This window comes from Betta splendens, chromosome 17 (genome assembly GCF_900634795.4).
Source record: "Betta splendens chromosome 17, fBetSpl5.4, whole genome shotgun sequence".
Lineage (NCBI taxonomy): Eukaryota > Metazoa > Chordata > Actinopteri > Anabantiformes > Osphronemidae > Betta > Betta splendens.
Window position 1 is genome coordinate 14,962,089 of NC_040897.2, and position 23,201 is coordinate 14,985,289.

Below are 23,201 nucleotides of genomic sequence, written 5' to 3' on the forward strand. Positions count from 1 at the left end.
CTTCGATCGACAGCCACTCAGCATCCTGCCACGCTGTCACCATATGGGCAGACAGTCTGAGAGGCTCTCGTGATCTACAATCTCACAGCAAATCTAACACTTTAAATCACCCTTCACTCGCCAGCCGCCCTCCCACCTTTCTGCTCCCAAAAATACATTACACTCATCCTCTCGCTTTCCCTTTAAACATTCATCTTCAGATGCTGCGACCTACGAGTCCCCGTGCGCACAGAAACCCAGCAGCAACAATGCTGGCCCTTAAACACAATGGATAACAAACCATCAGATTCTCCACCACAGTAATTGGCAGAGCAGATCCAAAGTGACACAAACAAGCTGCTGTACTGCAGCTGATGAGTCGGAGTTTTGTTGGCGGTTATAATTCCAGGCACATATGCAGGAGACGAAGCAGTGGCTGGAAGAATGGTTTGGTAATTAAAATCTACTGTTTGCAGTGGGAAATAATGGGGATCAAAGGGCCTTGTATCAGCTACTGCCGCCCCTAAGCTCCGAGACAACAGGCCATATGCCCCAGAGCAGAAGAAAATATGTCAAGTCAACTCGTTTAAGTGAGGGGAATGCATGGCAGTACTGTCCTCGTATTATGAGGACTCGGATACACACAAAGAACATGGTTCATGCAGAACTGAGAAACTGAAGCAAGTGTTGTGCCAGTTTGTCCTGCATTACTCCTGTATGGATGTGTAAGGACAGGCAAATGCACAAAATGGCACAAACAAACCATTACCCTCTCTGACCCGTCACACAGCATTTACATGGAGGCCCTTGACCTTAGTGTCCGTGCTGGTTACCAAGGTAACATGGCCTGCATTATTCAACAGCTAAGCTTGGTTCAGATGTGAGCATCAGACTGAATGTGCCCCCATGAGTACATTAGAATTACCAGCAGCACTCCGACTGACAAAAAACTGCACATGAACAATAAGCACGACTTCACTGGTTCCTTTGACCAAACACATCGAACATAGTGACACACACAGAAGTGTGTAATATTCACTGCAGTTGGATGTTCATACATGCATCATGTTTGTGGAGAAGCATGGTGCCGTCACTGATGTTTAGGTAGCAACAAACACACAAATAAATTCTATCACTTGTTCCAGTACATCAGGTGAATAGATAAACTACATTTGGTTTTAAACGGGGGAAGAAAATATTAAAGATGTCTGACAGCTGTGCTGTGGAGGTACATCACCTTGCTTTGTCGTATTTATTACCTGCATTGCTATGGCACTTAAAGTGCCACAAATAAATCCTGCTCTTTCTAGGTTTGGCAAGTAGGTAAAAACATACCACCAGTGCTTATATAGCAGTTTCACAATACAAGCTTTTCTCTGCATGCTATAGTCACTTTCCCAAAAGCTCTTTATGTCCTTGAGTCCCTTCAGTAGGGGATGCACCCCTCCCTCTCTACAGCCATCCATCGATCCCTCGTTTCCTCCCTTTCCTCTCTATCCAACCATCCTTGGCTCCCTCTGCTTTAACCCCCTCCCTTCTCAGCATGTGCTACAGCAACATAGTAGCCAGGATTCAATGTTTCAGCATGCCACTGGACAGACAGAGCATTACAGCATGGCTGAGCTTATCTATTGGCTCCGAGCCACCGCTGGCCCAGCCCTAGGAGGAGTTTAGGCATTCTGATTGGTCACAAGGGCATTGGGGCTTCTATAGGCTTGTCCTCCTTTGGACGGGTCCCAGCTCACAGAGAGGTGGATGTTAGGATGGCTTCTAGTGCTGGGGGGACTGAAGGCACCATATACGTTGCAGTGAAGTATTTTTCATCCTCACCAGGCAAACTAGTTACTGCACTACACCTGAACATCGTAAACATAGCGAGATCATGCATATGAGGGGCAGACACAGCTAAGTAGCTTTTCTCCAATGAAATCATCATATTCTACCAGTTCTCTTCTCCAGATTGCACAGCTGTGATTCTATGCAGATGTGCACCACACCTGCATATAAGCATACGGTATGAACACCTTCCCTGTCACCTCTTTTTATTCTATTGATAGTGTTCCTGGCTGGTGCATCTGGCTGTCATCACCTCTGTGGCTTCTAACAATCAAAAAAAATGAAAACTTTGAGTCAGAAGGAAATATACACATCTAAGTGGCCAACTGCATCTAAACAAACATGGCTTGCAAGCAGCATTGTGTGGGTGTGGGGTGCCTTTGAGAAAATGGCCTCTGCAGTGCATAGGTATTTGTGCAGTTTGTGAGTCACTAAATGGTTACATGCGGCAGCAGTGAGGGACAGTAAAAGATCAGAAGCAGGAGAGGCAGAGGAGCTTCCCCTGCAGTAAAGCTAGAGGGAACAATGGGCTGCTGGATCACAGAGCCTGACTGCCACTGGCTTCCCCCTCTAGCACCCAGGTAGGTTGGCCCATTCATAAATCACTTTTATTCCTCCAAGCGCTCAACAGCCTCACCTCTTCAAATGATGCACTGAGCAAAGGGAGGTGAGGGGGGTGCAGAACAGAGGGGTGTGGGGTGGAAGGAGACTAGAGAGATAAAGCAAGCATGAGGATTAGAGACCAATGAAAGATGCACATGGAGATTTACTCATTAGAAGCTCTACTCCCACTACGAAGCAGCCAGTGTGACATTAAGACAGGTCTGACCCAGACTTCACCAGCAGACATTGGTTTAGGTACAAATCCCGTGATGAATGGAGATCAGGCGTCAAATAACTACAAACGCATTTAAATAAGTCAACAGCCAAATCTGGCAGACAGAGGCAACTAGAGACTCTAGATGAGCACTGACACTTTAATCTCCATTACAAGCCACATTTTCACAATTTTACTTGTGTTTGTAAAATTTTACAGTTTCGACAAATCTCGCTGGTCTTGCTGCGGGAATCATCATCATCATCATCATAATGCTCATCACAGCACAAGCTCCCGCCATCATGAATTATAACAGAACTCTGTGTTTGACCCAAACACAGCAATTTGTGGTTTATTAAACAGCAAGGGACTGTCCTCACTGAATACTGTAACAAAAAAATTATGAAAGTGATCTCCATTTTCTCCACCCTTAATAAAAAAGTGCAGTTTGACAGTTTTTCTGTTTATGTTTTGGTCATAAATCCCTTCACAATGTTTATTTACATGACTATAAATTAAAATCCCTGCAAATAGCTTGTAATGAGCTACTTAATGCTGTATTTCTTTCAACCCACAATACACATCAAGAACAAATGCAAATGCCCGGTCGCACTCCAGTCTGTTATGTTTATTTCTTATCTGAATTAAAATATGCTTCCAGTAGTTGTAGGAAGAAACACCCGTCCCACCCCATCATCCAGCGAAACAAAGCACATCCATTAGTAGACCCCGTTCTTATTGATCGATTAACTGCTCAGCTAAACATTCAGCCTGTGCTATTCATCACGAAGGAAAGATGTAAGCCATGCTGCTGAGTTTCAGGGGCAGATGGGACGTCGAGATGTAATTGAGATTAAACTGGTGGGTTGGGTGGCTGGAACAGGCAGGGTGAAGACCCACAGTGGGGATTTGCAAAACACACAAGGGCCTGCGGAGACGGTTAGAGGCCACAAAACCCTTAACCAACTGAGCAACAAATGAAAAGTTCAGTCAAACGTCTAATAAAAACATCCACTGTGTGTACAATTACACAGTAAAAGCTGGTTAGAAAATTATTGTTAGGTTTCCTTGGTGTGTGCAAATGGAGAGACTTGCAGGTGAACATTTACAGTCGGAGCTGCAAATGTGCACGTGGCCATGTAAGGTCAGGCAAGCAGACGCTGAATCCATTTCACTATGAAAATGGTCGACTCTAGTAAAAGCAGTGAAGATAATGTATATGAAAAGCTATAAATTGCAATACATTAATTAAACTGCGCACCTAAATCTAAGTGGAATTACCTATACAAAGAAAATGCCTGGGACATAACCGTCAGTGAGGGCAGAATGAGTGTGAGCTCGCTAAAGGCTTATCAAATCAAGGACCAGAGAATTGCCTGACATTTCCCGGCTCATGAAAATACACTTTGACAAATGTCCACGCTGCATTTAGGGTGTTTGTGAATTTCCACAACCTCGCTCATTACAAGTAAAATGCCAGCGCCTGGTTTCCATATGATTAAGGATATAGCTGGCAAAAACATTGGTTTACACACCCTGAGGCTTTCTGCAGTTAAAATGCAGGTGTGGTACGTAAAAGGACTTGTGCTGTCATTGAAGGTATAAGAGCAGAGAGTGAAACAGAGAGGAGAGCACAGAGGACGTTGCTTCTGTACAGTATAGATGTGCCCCGTGATGAAACCAACTAATTAAACAGATTCTTCAGTGGCCGCGCCTCGGGAAAGCTTGAAAAAGACACTTGAAAATTAATGAGAGCTCAAAAGGAGAGAACACAGCCCAAAGTTTCCTGTGCCTCAGAGGTGAGGCTGCCACTTGTCTCCCTGCGCTGCCAAAAGCAGTATTAATAAATAAATAAGGAACTGAGAAAACACAAATATTTCCTGCTGTCTAACACCGTCCCTGCTCCTCTGCGGTACACATTCCCCCCTGCTCTTCGCTCCAAGTCTCAGATATGCCGCCATTCTAAGTATAGAGGGGCGCAGACAGAAGCTCTACCATAAGCAGCGCGTTCAGACTATTTAAAAAGAAGAACTGATAAAGACTGGGGAGGGAGGAGGGTCAAAAGGACAGAATGGGGGTGGTATCACAGGAGACGGTGGAGTTGGTGGTGAAGGATGTAAAGCAGGGGAGGGGGAAAGAATCAAGAATATACAAGTGGAAGCACGAGAGACCACTTTATTTGGCGCTACTAAAAATAGCGCCGCAAATGGTAGCACGGGCTAGCTGGCCCGACACTCCTCTCCTTCCAGGTCGGTGGAATCGATAGGCAGGGAGCCGTAGGGGAGGCTTCCCGAAGCCTGTAGCAGAGAAGAGGAGCGGAGCGGGAACTATTTTTTGCACTGCTTGACTAAATATGGTCAGGGAGGTGGTGAGACAAGACACAGGATCAGCCCGGCAACAGGGGCCGGGGCATGTTTCAGATACTTGGCTTCCCACAAAGTGCTAGCCGTTGAGCTTAGCCCCGTGCTCTGTGGGCTAGGAAGTTGCTGGCTGCATGCCCTCTTGTCCCTAATTTGCTGCCACCATGTTCATGTCCGAACTACAGCCGCCTTGAAAAAAAGGTGACCCCTGCGACGCAGATGGAGAATCTAAACAAAAAAAAAATTCCAAAAAGATACTGTAATGTCCTCCATCCCCAGTCTCAGACAAAGGTAATCAAATTCGCATGGATCGCAAGCAACTATTAAAATTGCAACTGTCTCCTACTGCAGAGCTACAAATACTATCTCAATTCTGCTAAACATTCCGTAAACCCCCTTTTCTGAGCTCCTGTATAAAGTTCCACTGAATAATAAAAGCGCATTTTAGGAGCAGGATAAAGCTTTGGGACGGCGTGTGTGCCGATGGAATAGGAAAGAGGCAGGACGCTTGGTTTACTTTCTGCCTCATCCACTGACTGGGGCATCCTCCCAGCTCTCTCACACAGAATGCACATGATGGAGAGGAGAGTGCTGCAGATGTTTTTTTTCCATCCCCCCTCATTCTCCCCTTCTCCTCCCCCTTTCTCCTCCAAATGGCAGCTCTTCATGTCAGCCCTTCGTCTTCCTCTTCTAAAGGTATGACTTGTGTGGGAATGCGCGTTAGCATGTATTTCTGTGCATGTGCCCACTTTCTCTCTTTTCCTCCTCCTCTGCTCTCCGACTGTGGCACTCAACCCGTCCGCCACCACCCCTCCTCCCCCCAATCATAGAAGCTGATTCAGCGAGTCAGGCGTGCACCCGGCACACACGGTGGCTGCAGCAGCTGGAGCGCTCTCTAGGTCATTATGGCTCGCTTCAGTACGGGAAGAGGAGGAGCAGCACAGATAAGAAACTGATTTGACAGGTAATACATGCTCTTCCTTCGCTTTTGGACGGAGTTTATCCCTGATGGGCCCCGATGTCTCTGGTCCTGTCTCTTCCCTCTCTCTTCTACGGATGCGATCAGTTATTAACCGCATGGTTTGCCAGTGAGTCGGGTAGCCGAGAGGGGGAGTGGAATCTACTGTTCTGCAGCAGCAACAGCACTGGGACAGAACTTGACCAGAAAACACCTTTGATTTTTTTCCCCTCTTCTCTTGTCTTAGGAGAAGGAATGAAATAAAGGCTTTATAAAAAGAAAAAAGTATCGCGAGGAAGAGGATGCAGAAGGAGGTGGGATAAGGAAAAGGGAGGCTGGGGAGTTGCTATGGTCCACATGGATTTTAGCCCTGTTTTTTGCACTCTCTACTCCATCTCTCTCTCATCTCATTCTTTCTCCCTCCCTCCCTTTATCTCTCATCTTACTCTCTCTCCTTCTTCCCCTCTCTTGTGTTTCTGGCACCAGCCGGACATGCTGCAGCAGCAGAGCTATTTGGCTCATTAGGCTTCATGGTTGCAGCTCTGCCGCTATCTAATGACGGACTCGTTAACTCAGACCTGCACTGGTGTGGAGATACATTCCCTTACGCACAATTCGCCCTCTGCGTATGACACCTTCCGAGATGTTTCCGTCACCCTGACCAAGGATATTGTATAACTACTGGGACTTTAAATGTGTTATTTTTGTCTTTTTTGAAATATCTTTTTGGTTCTTTCAAGGTGGTCCTATACACCACTTTGTAATTAAACTGGGGGGCACGGAGCTCACTGCCAGGCTTAAATGACGGGAGGTAAGTTGGAGGACACGTCGCACTTTTAAGTCCAAGGTTGGATGAATTGGACGGAACGATGCAATGTGAGGGATGACGAAGCAGTAGAATAATGAACAGCGGTCAGATTGGGAGTTCGGAACAGGGGGTAAAGCGGATTGACAGCGCACAGCTGTGAGAAGTGTATTAACACAGATGTGCGGTGGAGGAAGGTGAGGACGGGTGGGAGGGGATATTCAGCAGCAATGGTTGGCTAAGTGGATGTGTGTCACTAGATGAACCATTGCACTTAGGGTAGTAACCCACTTTCTTGTCCCTCTCTCTGTAGCAGATTGCTATAGGCTAGGCAGGGCATGCAGGGCACACAGTGCTGCAGTGCTACTGCCAGAACAGACATGTTGGGCTTCAATGCATTTGGTTCACGTTGCCCAAACTTTATGCCACTGTGACTAGGAAGGAATTTCACCCCCACCCCCCGCTGTTTGCTCACCCTCTCGGGTGGCTGTGACATTTCCTAAACAGGACGTCACACCCTTTAGGACCAGGCTCATCCACCTGCCCAACCCTGTCTTTGTGCCGAGAACAACTGTCACCTCCAGTCCAACCTCCCCTCATTCTTATTCAAGACCATTCCACTACAAACACATTACACTGCATTTGCCATTTATTCAGTTCTTCAGCACCCTGTCTCAAACTTAAGCTGGTCTCCCCTAATCCATTTTTTGATTGACGCCTTTAGCCTGTTGGCTTGTATGGCGTGTTTTGAAGCAGTGTGGACTTGTGGAATGTGTTGGTCTAGGGCTAAGATTCATTAGAGACTTGCTGAACAATTCCTGACGCCATGCAAATGATTATTGATCCATTCCACTCTCTGTGGTAGAACAGCTGGTTTTACTGTAAACACAGGCAGGTAAGGCTTGATCAGAGAAAAAGTGGAGTGAGAATTATGATCTGTGTGTGGGAAAAAGAGAGAGAACAGGGTACAGCAAGCTAGGGGGTGGGGTGGGGGGTGTAACCGGGACCAATCCACAAGTGCTGAGTGGGCATTAGAGCCTTCATGTGACCTATGGCCTGCCTCTGCGCCTAAAACCCAAATCCTGCTCACAATAGCTTCCTGTTCCACTTGGATCACCCTTGTTTTCAAATATCAGCAACTGTTCCAACTAGCGACTGGGAACACCGTTGGTAAAGGAAAAAACTGCAAAGAGGGGTACGTTTTGGTAGAAGTGAGGAGTGGCAAAGTGGGGGTGAAATAAGAGACGAAGGGGAGACAGTCAGAGAGAGAAGTGGGAGGAGAGAAGGGAAATGTTTAGTATGTCAGCAGGTCCATTCAGCTTATAGGTGCACCCCTACTCCCAGGACACAACAAACGATCGTCATACAAGACACGGTGCTGTCTGAGAGCTCTTCACACCACGGACTCTTTAGCAAGAAGAAAGCACTTCTCCTCGGCGCTGCTTTTTTCCCTAACCCTAATCTACATTCTCAACATTTTCTCTGGAAAAAGAACAAGACTACCTTCTTCTTATGACAGCAAAAAAGAAGCTCCATTCCTTCCCCCTGATCCTCCTGGTTTCTCCCACTTGTCTAGAGGACAGCAGGGGTCACTGGGACAGTCAACTATGGTATGGACTGCAAAACTCCTGTTATGTTCGGGGGCGGGGGGACTGGCTGACAGCCTTACATGGCAACCAAAGGAAAGCTCGGAGTGTTGAACTGAATTTACACTCAAAGTCACCTTACGGTGCAGACTACCATACTTGGGAGAGAGAACAGTGAGGAAAAATGTTCTGCTTATAACTTCCTGACCTTGGCAAAAGGTGAGAAAATTTCCTACCTAAGATTACCTCCTTGGTGTACGTACTTCTTTATGTACCCATATGAACATATGATAGCTATGGAATGTAAAGAAGTATGTATGCTTGGTGAGGTGTGGACCCTCGTTCTATGTTGGACAGGTTTGTCTGAGCATAGGTTTGTGCTTTGACGATTGTTAAAATAGCAAGCGAAGTACAGAGAGAGACAGGGGGAGAGAGCATGGCTGTGAGTGCTATGGCTCATACATTAGCTATACTGTCTCTGGGCAATCTCACTGCAGCAATAATAGCTGTAGGGAACTTACTGCTTTCTCAAACCGGCTGACTAGGCCAATAAAATTCTCTCATCCAAGATATGCCAACAGTTCATTGGACAATTATTTAAATTTGTGTAAAATGATAGCAAGTGCGCTTTAGGTTTGGTCTGACATCAGTGAGTTTATTGGACTACTGTAAGTCACCCAGTCCAACTATGAGCAAACGGTCACCTTGTGACATCAGCATATGAACAGGGCCCCCTTTCATTATTGAGTGATTTTAATGCATCACAGCACTTGAAGCTCGGCCAACTGCAACCGAGCCCCAACTTCAGCAAGTGGTATGCTGGACCTGCTCCTGACCATTAATACCATAATCTCTCCCAGCGCTTCCATGTGGCTCCAAGGGAAAAGAATGTACGGTGAACTGAACCAGAATTCTGCCATTGTTGCTGGCATTTATTTTGAATGTTACCCGAAAAGAACTAATTGCTGAGGAAGCAGAATAATATCATGCTGTTGTATCATATAGCTTCCACTTTAACAACCTTGTGTGTTTAACTATGGCTGCCGTCCCTTTATGCTGCTGCCCTTATCCGCACCCCCGCCCCGCATCAACCCTGCTGCCCCTTGCTCCCCTCCCTTCCACTGATTCCTGCTCTCATTGTTCACGTTTGCTATGCTTGCCAAATGCTTTGCTGGACTGCATGGCAGTCAGATTAGACCATCAAAAAGTGACAATGCAGGATCAGGGTCAACTCTTGCCTGTCAGCTGATTCCAATTGTTAACCGTTTCAAACAAATAAAGGCAACAGAATATGGCCAGAGGCACAGGGAGAAAACAAAGGGGAGGCGGGCAACAGATTGCACAGAGAATTATCTGTATCTAACACTTTGACCAATCCTGACCCCTTCTCCAGGATCATTACTAGTTTTAGCACAGGTTCAGCTCTCTAAAAGATTTTAATCTCTATTCATTGCTTGAACATGGAAGAAAGCTTTAAACACAGAATAAAACCTACCTGTTTAATTTAATAGTTAACCCTTGTAAATTAGCTGAGCAGTGACTTAAAGAGGCTGAATATAAATGTCACTATAATCGAAGTAATCCTTGTAAAGTGATCTGGGATAAACTATATAGAAATCTCCGATCAAAATAGTCTTTACAAATAATTACAATGTTTTAAAGGCTGCAGGGTGGGACGTTTGTGCGCCTACAACAATTCTACTGCAGTGGAGTCATGAAAAAAGCGTACGTATGCGAGTGTAGGATGAGACCTCCATTCTAATAAAATACAACACACTTCATAGTGAAATGATTAATATGCCAAGTGTACGGCTGACTTAACTATTTTTCTTCAATAGAAAAATGTCCAAGCTGAAGTGACATCAGAGATGCCAACGCTGCAAATCTGCATTCTCTGTAACGCAGTTTACTGACAGCAGTTAAAAACGTTTCAGTTGTAAACAAAAAATAGTGCATAGGCCAAAAATCGCCTTCTGACATTCTGCTTTTTGCCTTTGATGAGGCTTTGTTTGATGTATAAAAGAATAAAAAAACACCTAACTCAGATTTTCTAACAGAAATACACTTGGCTTAAAGGCAGGACTGGAACTGAATTCATAAACAAAAGTCAATTGAGTTATTGATATTTAAACAGCTGCCAAATGGGGACAAATTGGTCTATAATGTATAGTAATGTAGTAATTAATTAAAGAACAGAGAAAAGGTTAGTCTAGTTCTAAAATGTTAAAATCCTTTTTGTATTTACCGACAGAATAGGAGTGAAGTTTAATTTTAACGTTTCACTTCTTAGTTCGGCCCATCTCTTCATGTTCTGTCGAGCTCTCTTTTCTTGTCAAGATAGCTGAGGTGTGTGTGAGTGTACGTTTTGCACTGCATGCTTCTCCCAGGCCCTCAATAGCAATGACCTGCCGCCTGAGTGACAAACACAGCAGATGCTGACATTATCAAAAGCTCAGTGCTTGTCGACTCCCTGCTTTTGCCCTGTTATGGCCCTCAGTCGAGGTGAGCAGCTCGGCCACCTGACTCTGAGACTGTGGGTTCTGTGTGTGTGTGTGTGTGTGTGTGTGTGTGTGTGTGTGTGTGTGTGTGTGTGTGTGTGTGTGTGAGAGCGAGCATCAATGTGCATGTGTATGTTACAAATAGACCTGCCTCTGGTGTGCCATATCAAGCTGGCCCTAGACTGACCTCCATCCTGTCTACAAGCAGTGCCATATATCCCTCAGCTGTTGCTGGCCACAGAGAAAAAAGTTAATAATTATAACAGCTGAGCATGAGTCAAATCCCTCTTACAAAACAGGGCCAGCGACACATTCGTCATGACTTTATCCCGATTTTAAATAAAGAAATGAACTAATTGCAAAGTCAAGTCACATATTGTGGGAGACAGCAAAGATGATTTGATAATGACCTAAAAGCTAAAATGATTTAGTGATCTTATGCCTGACTAGAAATATGACAGGCTTTAGGTACACACACCTTAAACACTATCACAGTGATCTTTTGTTTTTTTATCACAAGGACATGGTTTAGATGAAGCGGTACTAGAGAGATAATCATCACTGCTCAGACGCTACTTTTTACACTCCAAATCAGTCTTTAGGACATAAATGACTCAGTAAAATTAAAGTGACTTGACAACCCGTAGTGCATCTGTAGGAGTGTGAGTAGCTTGTGTGTCGTTATGCCTCTGCATTTGTCTGTTGGCCCTCTCGCTGGCCGGAGTGGCAACGAGCTTGCAGCAGGGCCCATCTGTCAGAACCTGTAATTGCTTCATGACTCCAGGACATTTGACTCAAGTGCACTGCCACAGATTATTATTATCCTTTTCTCAGGGAACATTTTTCCCCCTCACTCTCTGGGAGGGGGCAAGTGTAAAACTTAAAAAGATAGCAAGGAGGATAAATAGGCTGCCTGGGAGGCAGCAAAGGAGAAAGTTGGGTAAGGTTGAATAACAGCAGCTTTGTGTTATTGGTGTGGTGGTAAATGGGGTGTAGTGTGCTAAATGTGCCCGTGTGTCACGCAGACTGGGTGAAGGTGAACAGGAGAATGAAATTAAACTAGAACTGTCCATTTCAAGTGGGTGAACGATGCAATGATCCACGCTCCAGGTTTTAATAAGCTGTTCAAATGCAACATGTTCGCTCTTTGGTTGAACGGCCGGCGAGACTTCCTTTTATTTCAGCAGATCGTATTCTCTCACTCTGAGACCGTGACCCCACAATGCTTTGCTAAAGCTGGTAAAATGGAACCAAATCACCTCTTAAATGGATTTGGTCCCCTTCAACCAGCTGTAGCTATGCTTTGATGACTACAGGAGCCCTTTATTTCCTGCGACGCCTTCAACACAATAACTGTAATAACAGCAGACCACATCCTGATGGTTTTCCTCTCCAACATGTGGAGTGTTCAGCGAATGTCCTGTTCAATGCTACACATGTCTCATTTTAATAAAGAAACCCATCTCAGATTCGAAACTTTGGTACGGTTCCTTTCCTTTTCCGAGTGTTGGCCCTATGCTTGTAGAGGGACAGATATTCTGACCACAGTATCAATGGCTGTTTCCAAAATAGCACGAGCCCCCTAGTTCTGAAACACAGCAGTCACATGTTGGTGAGAGAATGTACGGCTGTCTCACTAAGACACCTCCTAAACCAACTGTCACTGAATGCTAACTGTCAATTACACTGTGGGTGGGAACAGGCAAAAGACGACTAACGCTGCTCAGCAGGGTTTCAACAACACTGGCCATAAAGCAGATACACAACAATAAAAATACACACAGAGCAAAATATACATCTTTAGTCTATGCAGCGCACACACCAATCCAGAAAAGCCTCGGCTCCTGCCCCCAAAGCATCCTGCAGTGTCATTGGACAACGTGAGGTAGATGAGAGCCAGATGCTCTGGAGGACGAAACAGTTACAGTCTTTCATGTTCTTTCGCTGTTACTGCAGAACAAACAGGCAGTTCAACCTAACTTCCCTTTGCACGTTCGTCGTTCACGTTGGCGCTTAATAGTATATTAAACTGATCTGAAACTTCAGAATACAGCGAAAAACGACTCCTAGATTATTTGTTCCAAACTTTCTGTAAAGCTGTAATTTATTTAAATTGTGCAATTACTTAAGTTGATTTGGAACAGCATGAAATACAATAAGAGATTAGTAAGTTATTCGTAACAAACACTACATTCTCATTTTCACTTGAATTTAAATGGCTCCCTTGGACAAACAAACATAAAATCTATTTATGTGGGCCCTATCTCACACAATCAAAGGGAGTGAAATGGCCTAATTCAATATCAGCAGCCATAAGGAACGTGATGACCCGCTAGAAAAAGAACAATTTAACTCATTTTGCATGTGGCTCTGCTTCATTATGAAGCTGCTTGTTAGCACTTATATACTTACATTGTATTTAGAAAGCCATTCTGCAACTCGCAGAAGCGCAGCGTGAATGTTTGCAGAGCTCTGCATCACTTCAGAGGGCCGTAGGTGGGCTGCCTTTATTTTGTCATATTAAAGGAAAGCTGAGCTCGGCTATGAGTGAAGGAGGAGGGCAAACATTACATGGAGGTAACACGTAAGGGGTGCAGACCACCGCCGCAGGGCTCGTTTGCAGCCCGTTTATGAGTCATGGGCTATTAATCGTATTGTTTACAGTATTGTAGCAGCTACTGGCTTCACGCAGCCCAAGGGAAAGGCACAGAGATGAGCCAGGCTCCCCTTGCAGGCCGAGGCTGCAGTAAACACACGCAGGACACGCAGTGTGGAGTTCCGACAAAGTCCTTAACCAAACACCGGTTACACCAGCACTTTTAATTTATTAGCAATTGTAAAACTTAACAGCTAGGTCTAATTTATGAGAAAATGCTGTAACAACCGGTAGAGGTGTGTGTGTGTGTGTGTGTGTGTGTGTGTGTAATGAACAAGGTGAAATATAGTAAAACTCCCCAGTTCCTGCCTCCCCCCTGTTGATAGAGTTGATTTGTCTCAGTATTTGGGATTACAGGTTGAAGGATTCATCTGTCACCCACAGGGTTCTTCCTATGTGTCTTGCTCAATCTTCTTTCCACTGCTTGAAGACCCACCCGCACTCTTGAAACAACCCAGCGCTAACACACATTACACACACACACACACACCAGGGAGTGTGACGCAGAGCTAAAACCTTGCATTGGCTGTTGTTTTAACTTATTCAGTTTTATTTAGAGGTTTCATGGAGAAACTAATTTACAGAGCACACCCATCATAATCACAGTTACACACATTAACACCTGGAAGTAGCCCAGTACAACCAGTACAACCAGTCTAGCCTGCAGCACAGTAGTCTTTGCTGGAGGGCACCAGAAAAGCAGTTCCAGAGAAATTACAGATTACACACGTGGAACTTGTTCTTCCATCAGTGTTCTGCGCCAAAACCAAATGTAAACACGAGGACACAGAGCAGACGCATTTCTGAAGTTATTATCAGAAATAAATATTAACATCAATCATTAACCAGAAAGGCTTCATGTCGTGTGCCTCATCTGAGAGGTTTCTGATTTCCTTCCAACTTCAAGCACTTCTTCACGACAGTCATCAAGAGGATTTTTATATGATTCTATAGTAGAAATTCCTTTAAGCACTCAATTGAAACAACTGCCCCTCCACAAAAAACACACCAGACAAGGTACTTTCACATCAACCTAGGGAGAGATTTTCGAGGGCTTTAGGAGTTGTGGACTGTCTCCCTGATATTGCAGGAGCTCGAGCGTGAAATAAAAGTAAATGGGCAGACTGGAGAAGGCGACATATATCTTCGTTTCTCTGAAGGCAAGGGACAAATCGTGGACCGAAGCAAGCAGAACACACGCACATGCACGCGCACGCGCACACACACACACACACACACACACACACACACACACACACACACACACACACACACACACACACACACACACACACACACACACACACACACACACACACACACACACACACACACACACACACACACACACACACACACACACACGACAAGCACCCTGTTACAGAAAATACTGTACCCAAGCACTTTTTGCCTCTAAATCAATAAGTCCTACAGTGATTTCGCCTTCTGCTCTTTTATATTCTAAATGCTGGTTTACACATTACACACCCACCGCATTTTAATATTTATAATACAAGCGATTTTGTCTCAACTCTAACACTCGGTGCCCTTTCCTAAATGTGTTTACAATTATCCATTAAAATTTAAAAACAGTGTAATAAAAGGAGAGAGTAGCCTGTAACATTTTTATCCCTCTCAGACTACAGAGTCAGACTGGGACTGCTGACCATATGAGCCATAGTTTAATTATGTATGCTGTGCATGATTTTTAATTATTTCTAATAATCATAAAATGATTAGAAACAAATAATCCAATCTCTACATAAATACCTTTAAATATAGAATTTTAGGGACCACCAACCCAAACTAAAGTTTAGATCTGTGCAGTTAAAAAAAAAGGCAAAAGAAAAAACAAAACTTCTTCAAACTTAATTTAATAACTTATGTTTGTCTGTCTCTATAGGATTTCATTTCATAAAGTCTTATAATAGGTTAGTGAAAATAAATGAGACACACTGTGACTTACTGTGAAGCTATTTGCCAATACATTTTAATGGTTATTAATTCTTTGATTATTATGAGACATAATAATCAATATTTTGTGTTTTTATAAATGTCCAAATGAAGCTGCAAACTAATGGATCAGTGTAGCGAACAGGAAACAGCCGCTGGTTTTCAACGGTATTTTGTGCAGCGTGCCAGAGGTGAAGGACTGGGTCTGGCCGGGCTTGTGGCAGGTGTTACATAGGCCCCTGACCTCAATTCCATTTGTCCCCATGCCAAAGCAATGAATTCCAGTGAAGGAGAATGACATTTAGCCTGGGATAACCACTCTGAGTCACAAACATGCACATACACATCCAACACACCCAGCAAGTGAGGCAGCTGTTAACTGTTCTAGAAACCGCTCCAGTCTACAGCACTGACCCTGTAATGTTACTGCCCATCACCTTAAAAAAGACCCTGGATGATCAACCTAATACAGGAATTCATCTCTTTCGTTCATAGTTGAGAGACAAGAACGGCCAAAGAGCGGTGCCGCAACCTGCCAGAGCCAGAAATAGCAGTAGTCAAGGACAAGGAGAACTACTGCTGCTGCACAGGACAGCAGCTTCGGGCCAGCCTCCACTCACAACACACACAGATGAACCAGTGTAACAGTCAGAACCAGCAAATGAACTTCAAGGGCTATTAGCTACACTAATAGAAAAAGCAACAACATAAGACAGATGCATTCAGGGCCTCAAAGGTAGTCTAATGTCAATTTCAGACTACAGCATCTGTTGGGGAGATCAGGTTCCAAACTTTAATTAATATCAAACTAAACTGAGATAAAGCTCAAAGCCTGACAAAATGTCATCAGTAATAAACCTTGTTTATCGTCAATCATTTGAGAAAGAATGCATCAAAGAATTTGCAGTACTGTGTATAATAGTAATGTGCACAGCAGATAAGGTGAGATTTTATTATTCAGAAAACCTGTATTGACCACAAAGGCTTTGCAGAAGGTATCGAGCTGACATTTATTACGATCCTGAGGATACCGTCTGCAGAACTTCCACTTAGAAAGCTTCAGCCTGACACCAAACCAGGTGTGACAACTACAAGCGGGGGTTAGGCGTGCCATACCTGGGGTTTCCTCGCAGGGCGGCGTGATGCAGGGCGTTAAACCCATTATTGTTGGTGATGGTGACATCAGCACCAGCTTCCAGCAGCACGGACAGCATGTCGTCTCTCTTCTTGCTTATGGCATCGTGCAGAGGCGTGTCCCCCTCTGAATCCTAAAGGAGAAGCTTCAGTTAAATACCACTCTGCTGCTAATCAGAATCAAAACCTGCTGCATCAACCACACAGTGTGCAATGAGTGTAAACCAGGCTGACCTTTGACAGGCTGCTGTATACACGTGTTCCTGTTTTACCGTTCTATAAATGCCACAAAGCAGGTTTCAGGAGGTAAATAAGCCTTTGTATTAAATACCTGGAGGCTGGGGTGGCAGCCAAAATCCAGCAAGGTTTTGACCACCTGCAAGTGGCCTTTGTTGACAGCTATGTGCAATGGAGTCTGCCTTCGCTTGTTCCTGGCGTTCAAGTCGGCGCCGCCCCTATGCAGCACCTCAATGACAGACCCCTCATCACCAAAGGCTGCGTGGTGCACTGCCCGGTCACCATCTTTGTCCTGTGAACAGAGACAGTCACATAATGATTCAGTGTCATTTAAAACGGTGCTGGTGCTTCACTGGGCGACATTCAATTAACGAAGAAATGCGACGGAGGATTTTATACCCACCTCAGCCTCCAGGTCCACACTGTGTTTAAGCAGCAGCTTTAGAACATCCACGTGACCATTCTGACTGGCCGCCTGCATGGCGGTGTGTCCAGCACACTGCCCGTTCACCTGCAGACACCAGCATTACCAGTAAGAACTTAATGGGTGAGTGCCAATGTCTCTTATGTTCAGATGTGCCACTACTAAATTAGCCATTCAGCTGAGGGGCTAAGAGCTTGGTGAGGGTGTGTTTAAGTGTTGGTAGGCGTAAATGTGTAGTTGTGTGTGCATGTTTCATCAACTGCAGCACTGCAAAAACTCAGAGCATAAATATTAATGCGGATTCCTTTGGGAATTTCGAGACGTCTCTTGTCCTGGCAGGCAGATCACTTGGCCAGGCTCAACGCACTCAGCCTTAAGCAAATAATTCCACTGAAAGGCAGTAGGGCACCTGGCCAGCCTTCACCACTGAAACACAGTCATTCTCTCTCTCTTGTTCGCTAAGTGAAGACAGTATTGGCGACTTGATGCGACTAGCTCCCATGATCTATACAAGGCAGGATGGCCCCGCGGCAACTACGTGTTTGACCTGGTGTTGTGTCTGTGTCAAAAAACAAGTTGCAGCCATATGGGGATTGTCGATCATCACTTGATACTGAAAGTGAATCAGATCTGTGCTGCCGTGTACACCAGGGCTCCTTGGTGCCCTCTTTGGGGCCAGCACTAATGCCTTTCAGATTGAGAGAGGAAATGGTGGGAGGATCTTGGAGCCCCTTCTAAGAGATTCTCAGCATCCTCAAAATACTGAGAGCAGAGCAGAGTCATGAGGATATTCTGTACAAGTTTAGATACTAAATGATGATGATTGGTGCAGATGATACTAAAACAAAATCTTGGAGCACTTACATCCACCTCTGGTCTCTTAAGAATATCCTCCACCTTGGCCAGGTCTCCATTGGCTGCTGCCTTGACCAGCTCCTCGTTGATGTCTCCAGATTCTTGTGTCTCAAAAAGTTTCTTCAACAACTGAGACAAACGCTCTGAGCAAAGAAGAAAGAAACATCGGGGTTAGTACCTTGCCCAAAAACACTTGAGGAGTTGCTGGAAATAAGACCACGAACCACGTGATTGGTAGTGGGTGCTCTACCTGTACTTCCCACCGATAGGTCATAAGTGCACGTTGGTTCATACCTCCAGAGGCGTTGCTGACCGCAGAGCCAGAGGGGGCGATCTTGGTGACGGCGGCAGGATTGTACGTCCAAGACGTTCCACAAACCTCCACCTTCAGGTCACTGTCAGAGTAGATCTGCTGCACACGGCCCACTTTTCCTAAGGTCTGTTGATGAATGTTGCAAGAAACTCATCAGTATACAGAGTGTGATTGTTTTTGGTGCATGTGTGTGACTGAGCTTGTAAGTGGCGGAGGTAAAATGGATTATGAGAGCAAAAAAGTTCAGGCGAAGAGGAAGGATACAGAAGAGAAAATACCAGCTCAATAAAGCAATTGTCACAAACCGAGCAGAAAAAAAAGCACAATGCAAAAATAAAAACTGACAGAACAACAAATATTATACGGTGTAAAGCTGTGGGCTTATTATCAGAGTACATTCACTTGCAGAGCAACAAAGATGAATGTAAAAGCAAGAGACCCCTATACTTGCTAGACTATTTCTCATCTATACAGGAAATAGGACAGAACAATTTTGAATCATATCATCTCGATCCTGGCTGTTTGAGAAAGAGCCACTCTGAGCCTGTCGAGCAGGGCCGGCGGCCGTCCTGGAGGATGCCATCAATAACCGAGACTGCTGCAGTAGAAGCAGCAGCGGGCAGCCAGCAGCCATGCTCAGTGATCAAAGCTACAACCCGTCTTAGGGTTTTAAGGCTCATTACCTGCCGGGGGGCCTTATGGTACGGACAATGGCACATCGGCCTTGAGTAACATTACCATACCGAAGATGTGCTGGCTAGCAAAAATATAACTCATAATTAGTTAAGAATTCTCAATCCTTAAGTCAAAAACAGAACAGACAGAAGAAACAACATAGTCTGATAGAAGGGGAGAAATCACGTCTCTGCATGTTAATAACTATGCAACATTTCCTAAGAATGATGAGGAACTGGTGCTGCCAAGTGTGAGAACCGCAGAAAATTAGACACACAGATGAAGGGAGCCTAATTTATAGAATGGTCTTGCATACAAATTATACAAGTTGAATTTCAGATTTTTTTACCCAGTTTGATAAAACTGCAAGTTTTTTTCTACATGTTTAAATCAATGTGATGTAGCAACACAATATCAATGAAAAACTCAAAGTACATCTCACATGGTGTGTAGGGTCAAGGGTAGGGAGTGAAAATACGAATGAAAGAAAATCTGAAATCATTTCTTGGACTATAAGAACAATTTTTTTTCATAAGCATGGTGTCCGTGGGCTGAATGTCACACCTGAACAAAATGGCATCCACAGTGAACGTAATGTTAAAAAATGTTAAAGCCAGAATTTTGAAATAGTGAGTTCTGTGTGTGCAGCCATGTTACAGGACAAACACCCAGTCTGATCCTCCCAGTGGCTTCAACGCAGAGTTTTAAAATGGTTTTTTTATACACTTGCTAATTATTTGACATTTAAATTTGAGTGGGTGGTTAATAACAAATTTCAGTGTTAGGAACAAACTCAGAACACATATTTATTACTGCCGCACCCAGAACTTGATTAAATATGACCCAATGCCATTACACTCGCACAAATCAGTGTGAACGTATTTCAAACTTACAGGCAGCATCGCCTCGGCCCACTCTCCGTGGCCTCTCTGCAGCAGCTTGATGCGGTCGATGTCGTAACAAATCTGGACCAGGTCTCCCACCAGGAACTGAGAGCTGCCTCCTTCTGCCCCTGCTGCAACTTCCCCACTGCGCACGACGTTGGCCTTTGTCAGCACAGCTGGGTTAAACGTCCATCTGGGAATCCAGAAGATAAAGAACTATGTAAGGGTTTGCAAGCTATGGATACAGTTGCTATGTGAAAAAATTAAACAAATGAAAAACAATATATTTGGAGATGTTCTTTATTATATTTTTTAGAATCAAATTATAATTCTAATACACCTTACATATTGAACAGTATTTGTGAGTCCATTCCTTTAGTCACTTGCCTGTTGCCACTGGGGTACTGGACGACGATGTCATGGTCCTCGTCGATGCCGCATACTGTGCCCGTAGTGGTGAGGGTTTCGAACATGCCATCAGTCCACCCGCCATGGCCGTGTTGAAGGGACTGGACAATCTCTAGGTCCAAGTCTATGTTGACCAGGTCTCCAATCTGTAGACCGCCAGGATTTCTATTGCCATTCTGCTCACCTAGGAGACAATTGTAAAAGTTAACACCTTATGTGATACATTTAAAAAAATACAAAATGGTTTTAGTTTTACTCATCAGGCTAAAATGTGTGCAAAGACTCTTTAGTGCAAGTACAGCTCTATAAATGGAAAACATTCCAACAAGGTCTAGCACTAAACAGTGCTGCTATCCATCAACCCCAATGAAGGATTTCCTTGCAGTGCTGAATCCAGAGAGACTCTTCATTCCTCTAATTGTACGTACAAGCAAAGACCTGAGCCTCCAAGCAGCTAGCTGACTATGTAGTGCTGACATCTAGTGGCCAAACAGATTTCACCACTATGTCAAATTCCCCTAATGCCCTTGAATTCACTGCACCACAGCAAGAGGTGAGAGGATTGGTGCAAAATGAAGGCGCACACAGTTTACTTACCTAGAACAGGACAGTGATCTCTGTAGAAAGAGCCTCCTTTGGCATCCTGGACACATTTAAGGTCCGACTAAGAGGGAAAAAAAGGTTAGATAATTATGCATTTATCAGCAGAGGGGCACTATGATGAATAATAAAAGCAATAATTTACACAGTGTGAGCCGAGGCGAATCTATATCAGTGACCTAAAGGCAGGGCAATGAAAAACACTCGCACACAAAGCATCACATAATTTGATGATGACTCAGATGTGCAGCCACTGTGGCAGAGTTAGAGGACAGAGATGATTGTGAGACGCCCTCTCGGCAAGTTTCGACAAATAAAACACTTACCGCTTTCTTACGCTTTCCTGCCAGCAGGACAACAGAGACATTACAAACAGGAAAGGTGTTGGCCTCTTATGCTGCATTTGATAAAGAACCGAGACACTGTGCCGCGTGTTTGGCCTCTGTCTTAATAATATACAAAGCCAAACTAAAAAGATGGTTGGTCTAATCCTGGATTTATTTAATCCAGAGGCAGATGCCATCTACCTTCCTTGCAAACAATTAGAATAACAAAGGACAAATCTGTTATGCAACCAAGAAACCTGATTGGCCTCTTCCATGGAAAAGCAAGGGCGGCATCCACCAATGAGGAGGACGCTTTTCAATTGAGACGCGTGCGTAGCTGCGCTCACAACAACCTCTAAAGAATGTCCCCTTCCTATGAAGTTGACCTCCGCGTTCATTCTCCCCTTTTAAAGCAGAAGGAACAGACTGGCTTTATCATGCAGATACTTTTCCCTTCCAGCTGCCGTTACAATAGTGCCTTAGCCACGCTTGCCGCGTGGCTCCCACAAAGCCCTGGCAGCAAAAGAAAGAGCCTCAGCCCTGGGGTCAAACACAAAGGCCACCTGTCAGCTGATGTTTTGTGAGACTCCCTGCGTGTGTAACTGTCTGAACGTTAGGGTCAGACTTTGCTCACCATTCCCTCGAAGCCAACTCTGTACAGGTTCTTGGCCCCATTGTCCCACAATACGTAGGCAGCGCTGTGAGGACTGGCTGCACTCCAGTCCTGGATCTCTGTCACCTGTGGAGGAGAAGGCATTAGCTCAAACACAGAAAACAAAGGGCAAACACCATAAAAGCCGATCATTATGAATTCTGATTTTGTCATGCTCTGTGTGAAAACAAAATATGCACATAAAGACCAAAAGATGTCCCTTTTCTTTTTAAAACCACTTCTGACCAGCATGCTTATTATTATTGATATGCTCCAGACAAGCCAGTGGCAATTTGATAAAGTAAATCTCTGAGGTGTAGTGTCAGCATTTCAGGTTGTTTCTGTGTTGTTGACTTTTGTTATTTTAATCCCTGAACTAATTAATTTTTAAGGGTGGGAACATTCTTGGGGCTACAATTTAATTCAGTTTTAGCTTTTAGTTTTCAGTTTACTCTGTTTTTACAAACTATTGAAAATGTCTTTTTTTTTTACTTTTAGATGTTTCTTTTCCATTAGTAGAAGAAGTAACCTTGGTCCCATGACTGTCAAAAACAGTAGCATCACCTTATGATTTCAATAAAATCGAAATGTTGCTAATGGCTCTAACTATGGCTTGTTTTATGCTCACATTTGGCAAAAAAAGAGCTATGAATGAAGGACTTTAAAATCTCCTCAAATTATTTGGACCTTCATATTAGACAGAATTCATTCCATCATTCTCGTAAAGCAGCTTAGCATTTTGTGAAAACTTATAAAGAGTCATGATAATAGCTGCATTGAACTAAATGAATTCTGTAATTAATTCTGTGCCTTATGTAAATATAGAAATCAAGTTGTTAAATTACACTTGGGCTGCTTCCAGAGGTAACTGATTAATGGGGCTTAGGAGGTAATAATAATGCTAAACTAACTGAATATCGAAGCTGTAAGACATGTAATAGTGTTTTTCTGGAGAGCATATTGCTTACAGCATCATAAAACAGTAATGAGATATGCCATTAAATAACACAGCAAAATGAAGTCTTAAAACGCCTGGAGGGGCTCTTAAATTGAACACTGTGGGGTCTGGACCAGAGTCAAAATACAAGCACTTTGCAGCACAGTTAAAGTCTATATCTAAATAAGAGCGCGCTAAATAACTATAACCTCAGCAGACATTCTAATGATACATGGAGCAACCTGAAAAGCGTATTCGCTGCATTAAAAGGTACTATGAGTACACAGAAATGATAGTGGGATAAAGGG

The 23,201-nt window shown here is 44.2% G+C and overlaps 1 protein-coding gene and 1 long non-coding RNA gene across 7 annotated transcripts in view; one reads left to right on the forward strand and one right to left on the reverse strand.

Annotated features, from left to right (window-relative positions):
• The window catches only part of mib1 (MIB E3 ubiquitin protein ligase 1), a 40,522-nt gene that overhangs the window by 13,269 nt on the left and 4,052 nt on the right, over nt 1–23,201 (reverse strand). For all 6 annotated transcript variants that reach the window (XM_029132972.3, XM_029132970.3, XM_029132975.3 and 3 more), the window contains exons 4-12: nt 21,939–22,043; nt 20,976–21,042; nt 20,358–20,562; nt 19,980–20,163; nt 18,393–18,537; nt 18,108–18,241; nt 17,223–17,330; nt 16,914–17,111; nt 16,565–16,716 (exon numbers count right to left, since the gene is read on the reverse strand). In XM_029132972.3, coding sequence (XP_028988805.1) covers nt 16,565–16,716; nt 16,914–17,111; nt 17,223–17,330; nt 18,108–18,241; nt 18,393–18,537; nt 19,980–20,163; nt 20,358–20,562; nt 20,976–21,042; nt 21,939–22,043 — 1,298 coding nt within the window. The remainder of the gene's footprint in view (nt 1–16,564; nt 16,717–16,913; nt 17,112–17,222; nt 17,331–18,107; nt 18,242–18,392; nt 18,538–19,979; nt 20,164–20,357; nt 20,563–20,975; nt 21,043–21,938; nt 22,044–23,201) is intronic.
• On the forward strand, nt 7,764–20,252 carry LOC129603281 (uncharacterized). Its single transcript, XR_008693040.1, has 2 exons — nt 7,764–8,365; nt 19,982–20,252. It is a non-coding gene; the product is annotated as an uncharacterized LOC129603281 (long non-coding RNA).